Source organism: Magnolia sinica, chromosome 10, assembly GCF_029962835.1.
Source record: "Magnolia sinica isolate HGM2019 chromosome 10, MsV1, whole genome shotgun sequence".
Classification (NCBI taxonomy): domain Eukaryota; kingdom Viridiplantae; phylum Streptophyta; class Magnoliopsida; order Magnoliales; family Magnoliaceae; genus Magnolia; species Magnolia sinica.
In genome coordinates, this window is record NC_080582.1 from 73,857,092 (window position 1) to 73,866,932 (window position 9,841).

Sequence of the window (9,841 nt, forward strand, 5' to 3'; positions counted from 1 at the left end):
AAAAATATAAATAACTTTAAAAAAAATAAAAACTCACTAATCGCCTCTTTGCCATCAATATGCACCCAACTAATACCATGTCATGGTAGTGTTATAGGATTCTTATCTTCTTTTTTCTTTTTCTTTTATTTTTGTTGTCTTTCAAGAAATTTCACTTAAAAAACATACAAGGATCCTTGATAATTATGTTCTTGTTGGCTACTTACCTTTCTTGAATGTAGAATCACGTTGGAAAAGCAACATTTGACTATATAGACCAATGAAAAAAGATATTTTGATTTCTAGCCATCATTCCACAATACAAAAAAGTCAACATGAACCTAACCATCCATAAAAACATTTCAGATATGTCATGCATTAATTTGGTGTTTCAACTAGTTAAAAAGTAAGAAACAATAATAAAAGACACTCTACGATTTAACGTTGAAGAGAATATATGTCATTTATCTCTTATAAAGAACAAAATAAAATAATATACCTTTTCTAAATCTTTTTTCTTTTTTGTCCCTTTTTAAAAGGTTTTTTCTAAACAATTTTTAAAGCCCCTACCAATTTTAAAACATAAAATGAAAGCCAAGTGAAGCGTAAAATAGAAGAGAACAAATATAATAATTTGAATCATAAAACAGGATTTGAATCATAAATCGTAGGATTCAAATCATAGAATTGTAGGTTTCATATAAAATGGGATTCAAAGGTGGGATTCAAATCATTTTGCTGAAGATTCAACTCAAATCGTAAATCAAAGGATTTTGATAACACTGATTTTTCGCATGGAAATTGAGTTCAAAGAACAAAGATGGGTCAGAACCCGTTAGTAAAGATTTTTGTTATTCTTTGTTTTTACTTCAATATTTTGCTCATAATCGGTATTAAAAAAATTAGTCATGAATGATTGTGCATGATTTGCATGCAAAATCTTAGAGTTGACTATCTGAATTTTTTTTAGTTTGGAGAAAATCCTAAATTCTTCCATCTTCACCAATTTAAATTGCAACTAGTATCAAAAAATCATTGGATATTACTTGTAAGTTGATTTACTCATTTACTTGTAAGTTTCTTGGATTTTCAAAAAAAAAAAAAGAAAGAAATTAAAATAGTGAAAAAATAATTTATCATTCACATATTTTTAAAAAAATATATATTGAACAAGCTAAATTGGCTTATATGTTTGTTTATTTTTGTACTTGTGTTGTATGATTTAAGAATTTTTTAAAGGTTGGTGGAAGTTTTATTAAAGGCCTGCTAGCCACAAGCAAAGAGGGAAAACAATACAAATAAAGGGAAGGAAAAAAAAAAAGAGCTGCTACTAGCGATTAACACAAAAGGCTGCCCATTCCAAAACTAAAATAGTGAAAAAAATAATTTAACATTCACGTATCTAAAAAAAATTGTTGAACAAGCTAAATTGGCTTATATGTGTGTTTATTTTTGTACTTGTATTGTATGATTTATGAAATTTTTTTTAAGGTTGGTGTAAGGTTTATTAAAGGCATGCCAGCCGCAAGCAAAGCAGGAAAAGAATACAAAGAAAGGGGAAAAAGAGCCTATCCAACAAGCACCTAGCTACTAGTGATTAACACAAAAGACTGCGCATTTCGAAACTAACAAAGAAATAGAGTTGATAATCGCCTCCAAATATTTAGAGTTGTTCTGTAAAAGCCTTTGATTCCTTTCGCCCCATAAAGACCACCACACAACTGGCAACAACCTCTCCCTCCCGTGATCCCAATATAACGTCCATGCATGGTGTGTTGTCCGTTACATAAAGGTAACAGTGGCAACCGTTATACGTTACAGCGTCGTAACGGCCGTAACAACTGTTATGGAAAAAATGACCCATAAATGCCATTAACAACACGTAACGTCCCCTATAAAGGCCATAATAGCCCCGTAATGGTCTATTATGGGACAGATACAAGTTTTTCATACTTTTTAAGCAACATTACAGGGCATATACAAGTTTTTTTTTTTTTTTTTTTTTTGGGGGGGTTTACAATAAATAAATAAATAAGAGAGACCGTAACAGTTGTTACGGGGTCCTAACAGCTGTTATGCCCCATATCATAAAGGTAACAGTGGTGATCGTAACTATTACCGTTACGAAACACCTTGCCTCCATGCCATGCCCACAGGAGATCTCTAACTGAGGCTAGCATGACCCAATACACTTCCAAATCAGATAACACATGGTCCTAAACCTTTCGAGCGAAAGGACAAAGGATGAAGAGATGGTCGATAGATTCCGCATCTTGAGAACACATGCAACACTATCGAGATGACCATGGCTCTTTTTTTAAGGTTGTTTATTGTTAACACTTTACGCCTACCCACTAGCCATGTGAAGACCGCCACTTTCAATGGCACTCCATTAGACCAAAAGTGGTACGCAAAACCTTCTTGAGTCAGGGTTTTAAGGGGCTGAAGCAAACTTTAGAAGGATTTAATAGAGAAGGTACCCGAAGAGTGCTCTCTCCAAACCCACGAGTCTCCATCATTTGTAGGGGAAATCTACCTAGGAGGGCAATAAGTTCATCCGCATCAACATCCAAAAGGTTTCTCCTACAACTTGGAGTCCAGCACACTCTGGATCCCTCCCAAGACTAGAGTAACACTCCACTTGCAATCCAGCCACTGACGCCGCCCACGCTAAGTTTGGATAGAAAAGACAGAGGAGAATCCCCACACCATAACTCAGAATCTGATTCTATATCCATCTCCCAGTGTGAAGGTGATACCTTTAAGAAATTCCTCCTTGATTCTCATAATCATCTTCCAGGTTATGGGAGGCTTTGTACCTTGGGGACATCTTGGTTTCCCATCCACGCTCATGCATACCATACCTCGAGGCTATAATCCCCCGTCAAAAGCCATCTTGTTTCGTTCTAAATCGCCAAAGCCATTTGCCTAAATGGGCAAGATTCGTAGTGTAAAGATCCCAGAGACCAGCACCACCTTGGGAGATGGGTTTACAAACCTCGTCCCAGCTAAGAAGATGAAACTTAGAGCCCTTCACGCTCCCTTTCCAAACGAAGTCCGTCAATTTGTCTAATCTCACGCAAACTGCTTGAGGACATTTGAGGAGCGACATAAAGTAAAGTGGCATGTTGGAAAAGGCAGCTTTGATGAGAGTTAATCTCCCCGCTAAAGAAAGGTATCTACTCTTCCACTTAGATAATTTACCTTCAATCCTCTCTATTACTATGTCCCAAAGATGCTTTGTACACTTCCCTACACATAAAACAAAGCTCAAATATGTGGAAGGAAAGGAGTTAGCCTTGCACCCAAAGATCCCCGCAAAATAATCCAGCGCTTCCTTGGACAAATGGATACCAACCACATTAATCTTCAACCCCAAGACCGCTTCAAAGCAGATAACAACCTTCCAAAGATCTTCAACCATACTCGGGTTCGCATTGCAGAAGATGATAATATCATAGACAAACTGAAGGTGCAAGTGACACCTAGTCCCCCGAGACGGCCACCTTGAAGCCGAAAATCAAACCCAAGTCTTGACTTTTAACAAGGATGTGACTAAAGGCTTCTACAACCACCATTTATAAAAATTTAAAAAAAAAAAAAAAAGTACAGGGACAGAGGATCACCCTAACGGAGACCCCTAGACGGCTTGAAAAAAACCTTTCAGGGATCTGTTCGCAAGATCTGAGAAGGAGAGTTAATGCACAATTGAATCCACCTCCATTTGGGTACGCAAATCACTCTGCCCAACATGTAATTTAGAAAATCCCAACAGGCATGGTTTTAGGCCTTCTCCACATCAAGTTTACACAAAAAAAAACCTCAAATTTCTGTCCTTAAATCGAGAATCAATACATTCATACACGATGAGAGCATTGTCCATTATATGCCTCACTCCAACAAAAGCCCCTTGGTTCGAATACATGATGTTGCCCAACACATTTATAAACCTCATGGCAAGCACCTTCACCACTATCTTATACAAGCTACCTATGAGGCTAATCGATTGAAAATCTTCTAAAACCTTTGCACCATCAATCTTGGGGATGATGGCAATAGAAGAAGCACCTAGCTAATGAGAATGAGCTTTTTAAGTTAGAAAATTCCTTCACGAATGCAACGATGTCTTCCTTCACCACTTTCCAAAAAACTTGAAAGAAAAAGAGAGGAAATCCATCGGGTCCTAGGGCTTTATCCCAACTTAGCATGAAGTTTAGGACCCAATGAGAGGAATTATATGAACTCATTTTGGATATAATTGCATCACTTCTCTCAAAAAGCGCAACGTTTAGGACCCTATGCAGAAGAAACTTATTGTACATGCTTTTTTGTGATCTTTGTGAGTTTTAAGTGTGTGATCAAGTAACATCTCATTTTCCCAATTTTCCCCAATGTTTCCCTCAGACAATGATACATTCCCCAACACATGTGATACCATTGTATTTTTCGTATCCAAGGGTGATATTAGCATCACCAATATTGTGAACAATGCTTATGGGTACTTTAAAGCAAACCATTTTGGGTATTTTTACACCCATTACAAGTGGAAAATGTCTTATAAGCCACCTTTAAGCACATTTTTCCCATTTCGTTTAGATCAAACTTTGGTTTATGAAAAGACCTCCTAATTTTTTAAGATTTTTTATAAATTCCTCATTGAGTATTTTCTTCTATTAGTGAATGTGATTCCATGGACTCCTTAAAAACAATATTTCCAATTGTGCCATACAAGCGATAGAAGTCAAATGCAAGATTCTAGAGGATTTGGAAATTTTAGGTTAGAGGATTTGGAGATATCAAATTTTGGGATTTTTGTGTCTGGAAATTTTAGGGATTTTAGCAATTTTTTGTGGTTGGGGAACTAAAGAGATTTGGGGCAATTTGGGGTTAGGATTTGGGATATTGGAATATTGGAATTTAGAATTGTGCGTATTTAGGGAAATTTGGGGAAGTTGGGGAAACTAGAAAATTTAGGGATAAGATTTGGAGCAATTAAATATAGGGTTTAGAATTGAGGGAATTTAAGGAATATTGAGGATACGGCATTTTAAACTAAAAGGAATTAAGAATTTATGAAATTAGGGTCTCTTGGTTAGGGAGATTGGGAGATTTTGAAATTATAGGGTTTTGTGGATTCATTGAAATGTTTGAGTAAATGTAAAATTTTGGAAGTGATGTACGACTATCACTTTATTTAAAATAACATACTAACTTTACAATTAGTTCCAATTCATTGTTTTAAAACTAGTTGGATAAAACTATTAAAAAATAAATATGCATAGATATGGATACATTCATTACATATATGATTATAATCAACCTATGTAATAGTCTATTACATTGTGCCTGTGGGTTTTTTGCTCTCTTGCTAGTCCCAAACCCAGATAAAGGGGGGTTGCATTAGTTAGGCAACTGGTTTCAAAGTTATGCCATAACTTCTAGGGGCAATTGCACCTAACGCCTTTAACTACACTATCACGAAAGCAATCACTCAATCAGTCTTGATACACGCATACCACCAACAAAGCTTATTTAGATTGTGATGTCGGGGAATACGTATATTAGCAAGGTGATGATCTCCATGGTGAGGGCTCTTAAAAGAAGCACAAGGCAGACAAGATGAAAAAGCAAGAAAGCAATCATGATTGAAGCAAGGAATTGGGAAGGGAAACGTTACTCGCAAAACTCAAAAGGTAAGGACCAAAATGAGCAGGATGGCCTAACAAAACTAAACAATCATATTAGTTTGGACCAGAATGAGGAATGAAAATAGGTTCGTCACTAGAAACCTAGGTCAATTAAGGTGGCTAACAATTCTCTTTTAAAAAATTGCAATATCATATGCAAAACTCACATCCAGAACCTCAGTTTGGATTTTTATTTTAAAAAAAAAATCGCTCATTGCTACGCCAGAGCATATAGTCTGTTCCTTCTTTTTATTTTTATTAATTTACATTGACTAGATCCTCAGGTCCAAACAGGTATGACTAGTTGGTGCAATGGTTAGCTAAACCACCCACAAAAATGGGTCAGCATTCAGTCCGGTTTTAAAACATTGGACAAGAGTACTGCTTGCAATCGAATTGAAACTATCATCAAGAGAGTAGGAAAGGCAGTCTGCATGCATGACTTTGGGTTGCGATGAAGAGGACAGCAAAAGAATGTTCGAATTCTTAGAAGAAACGGAGAAAACAAGATGATCAGGAAAATACAACTTTCAACTAAGAGGAAAGATATTGCCTCAACATCTTAAATCATGGGTAAATTACAAAAAGGGGTGAGAGCACCAAGTGAAATTTTGGAGAATGAGGCACCAAAGTCAAGAAAAGGATGAGATCTTTTCCTGGAACATGAGGGGGTAGTGGTGCCCATTGAACAGAATGCAAGTGGAAGACGAGTGCAAGCAGCAAAAAAAGCTTGGGTAGGAAACATGTAGGAAACAGAAGTTCAGAATTTGGAACAAGGGATAATCAGATCAATATGGGAATTGATAAGTATCAATAGACCACATCATACGTAATGTTATGGAATGGAAATGATATTTACGAATCATTTGGATGCGCGAATAGATATGTTGTGGATGCGGCAAAAGGAAATTATGATTTGGTTGTTTCCATTTTTATATTTTATCAGATTAAAAATTGAAGTGCACTCCCTCAGCACATCCAAACACACGCAGAGGCCAGAAGTTTGGAGACCATGACTGATATATATATATATATATAGAACTTTAGTCAAAAATATTTAAACCAGTAAAAATAATACAAAGTGTTGTATGATACTTTACTGAGATAAGAACTAGTGTTGGAGTAGGGCTTTTGCAGGAAAAAACACATTGACACGCTGATGTCATAATTGGCATAGAGCACACAATGAAAACAACTGTATCTGAAATTTGCGTGCCACACTTGTGGAAAATTCCTCTCTTTCATACCACACAATAGATAGAAAAGTCCCCCAGCATTGCAACTAGAACTAACAGAAGAAAAACAATGCCAGAAACAACAATTAATGGAAAACTCAAGGAAACTTTAATTAAATCAAAACATTCATGACTCACAGTAACACGTACAGTCTAGAATTTATAAACCTATATGGACAAATTGTTCTAATTTAATCAAAATGCCAACTATTGCATTAGCCTTTGCATACACACTTCCCTAATTTAATTAAAATTCCTACTGCTTGTGAAACAAACTCAGGCCTAAAAAGGAAGCTAAAAAAAAGATGAAAAAAAGAAAAGAAAATACGCTAACCATGTGGCCAACATGACCAGTCACTAATGAGGCCCACAGTAGGTGTGGTGGATTATCGGATTGGATATGCAGGTCTAACAGTTCAATCAGGCCATTAAAAGGCTGCCAGATTGGATCTCAGTGCCCTACAGTCCAATCAGACAGCCTCCATGACCCTAATCGTGAATCCACCAGCATGTGGGGTCCGCCTATAACCACCTCTTATGTGTGATGAAAGGGTGTCCTGGATGCATCGAGGCCAATAGGTGTTCCTATACCAACAATTTTAACGTTTAACCTTTATTAAGAGCCCTATCAAATTTCACGAGTTGAAGATACACAAAGGACACTCTTTGTCATTATACAAGCTCGGGGTTAAACCATGTCCATATTCACTAAGAATGAGTCAGGGTTGTCAGTATGATCAAGAAAAATAGAACTATCTCAATGTATCTAATATCAGCAAACATATCTGAAATATATTTGTACTGCCAGTTGATGTTTCGTGCATTAGAATTTAGAAACGGTTTTTTTTTTTTTGTTAATGATGACTCTCTCCTTTTTTCATACAGAAATGCTGGGCTATCCATGGTGGGGCCCCTCCAATGAGGATGATATAGTCAGCCGGACATTACAGGCTCCAGCACAATACTCAAAAACCATGGTATAAACAGGGATTTTTACCTGTTATATGGGATGGTTCGTTTAAACATGACACCCAAGTCTAGGCTGGAAGCCACCATGCAAACAAGGCTTTAGTCCCTCTAAGACCAAGTCCAAAAGAAACAAGGCATGGAATCATTCTAGCTACTCAGCAAAATACAAGAATATTCTAACATTCTGACCAGGTTCAAAACAACATCTGCAATCATTACGGAACCAACTCTGACTGACAGATAAATACACCCATCCTTTCTGCTTTGCAGTGATACAAAAACACAAATTTGTACTGCCATGCAGCCCAAAAAGTAGAGATGATGGGTGTATTTATCATTCAGAGTGGGTGTAAATGACGGAGGGATGGCTGAAATTATCACTAGGAGAGGGCGTAAATGATGGAAGGATGCATGAAATTATCACTATGAGTAGACGTAAATAGGGAAAATCATCTGCTCTAACTGGCAAATACGCCCATCCTTTCAACTTTTCCAGCATAGACATGCAACTTTCTACCATTTCGCAGCTAAAAAGGTAGAAATATTGCATATATTTATCAGTAAACAGTGTCTCCCATGAACTAACGACGACGACAAGGATTCCAGTTCTGATTCCACAGAAAAATGACTCCAACAAGGAAATACACCAACTGATTTTCTTCCTCGAAACAGCATGAAAACATAGAAAACCTAGAAAAGGAAAAGTTCCAAAAGGGGGGCAAGGAGGCTTACGTTGAGGAGATTAAGAAGCTCGTCGACAGCAGACGGCGGGCTCTCGAAGAGCTTAGTCCCGGCTTCAACGAGCTGGTCTTCCAGCTCTTTCTCCTCCATTGTATCAGATCCTCCCTCTTTCAATTGAAACCCTAGAAAAACCCTAGAAACCAATATTCCATGCAGTCGCAGCTGTTAGGGTTAGGAAAAAGCAGAAGAAAAATCTAGGGTTTTTCTTTCGAAGGCGAAGATGCTTATGTACCTGTCTTTCGGTGACGAAATCTCTCTCTCTCTCTCTCTCTCTCTGTTTGTGTTGTGGAGAGAGCGGGGTAAATGAAGAGAAGAATTGTTCTGAAGCGTTTTTAAGGGAATCCAGGGATCCGCACGGATTCCGCCCGATTTATGGATTTTGATTTTGGGTTCGCTTTGGAATCCGCCTCTGTTTTTCGCTCTCTCCCTTTTCTTTTCCTTTTTTCTTTTTTTCTTTTTTTTTCGTTTTTCTTTTTCTCTGTTGGTTTAAGCTGTGCGAAGGCGTAGTACGTACTGAAATTAGAGGACTGGCACTGATGCGTGAGATCGGCAGGATTGGGGCCCGGGAATCGTCGGATCCTCGACCCGAGTACTTGTGGAGTGTGCTCGGGTTTATGGTTTTTCAAGTGTGGGGCCAGAGAGCGAGTGACGTGAGACCAGCGAGCTTGGACCCGATAAGAGGTGATGTAATGGTCCACGTTCGACCCGGAAAAAGAGGCCCACTTGGGTTTTATTGATTTGATTCATTGTGGGGCCAGCATCCAGTGGGGTCCACAAACGCTGATGTGTATTGAGATGATTTGATGGAGCAGGAGTTGTACCGGAAAGCTATCCACGGGTGGTTTGTTGTGGATGACCTGTCCTGATACTCCCGTGTTTTGTTTGTCACACGCCTTGGGTAGAGAAGGAACGTGTGACACGTGTGGAAAATTCGTGCATAAGCTAATTAGCTCAAGCGGCACGTGTGGGCTGACAATTCGGATGGGTTAATGCATGCCTGTGTCTGATTTTTTGTTTGTTACTTCATGGTATTGAGACGTGGACGAGTCGATACCACTCGTCCGAGTCAAGATGGAACTCAGTGGCATCTGCCCGGTTTGAAACGACCAGTCACACCTGACTCAGGTAAGATGGCTGGGCTGATTTAGGCCAGAGTCTAACAAATCCTGACTTGAGTCGGGACCTAACGAGTTGATTTGATGGCACGTTGGCTTATGTGATGCATGTGAG

The 9,841-nt window shown here is 38.1% G+C and overlaps 1 protein-coding gene across 1 annotated transcript in view; it reads right to left on the reverse strand.

Annotated features, from left to right (window-relative positions):
- LOC131217596 (sister chromatid cohesion protein PDS5 homolog C-like) overlaps nucleotides 1–9,638 on the reverse strand; it is a 56,868-nt gene extending 47,230 nt beyond the window's left edge. The window contains exons 1-3 of the mRNA XM_058212536.1: nucleotides 9,634–9,638; nucleotides 8,844–9,089; nucleotides 8,603–8,744 (exon numbers count right to left, since the gene is read on the reverse strand). Of these exons, the coding sequence (XP_058068519.1) occupies nucleotides 8,603–8,744; nucleotides 8,844–9,089; nucleotides 9,634–9,638 (393 nt within the window). The remainder of the gene's footprint in view (nucleotides 1–8,602; nucleotides 8,745–8,843; nucleotides 9,090–9,633) is intronic.
- Nucleotides 9,639–9,841: the final 203 nt, after the last annotated feature.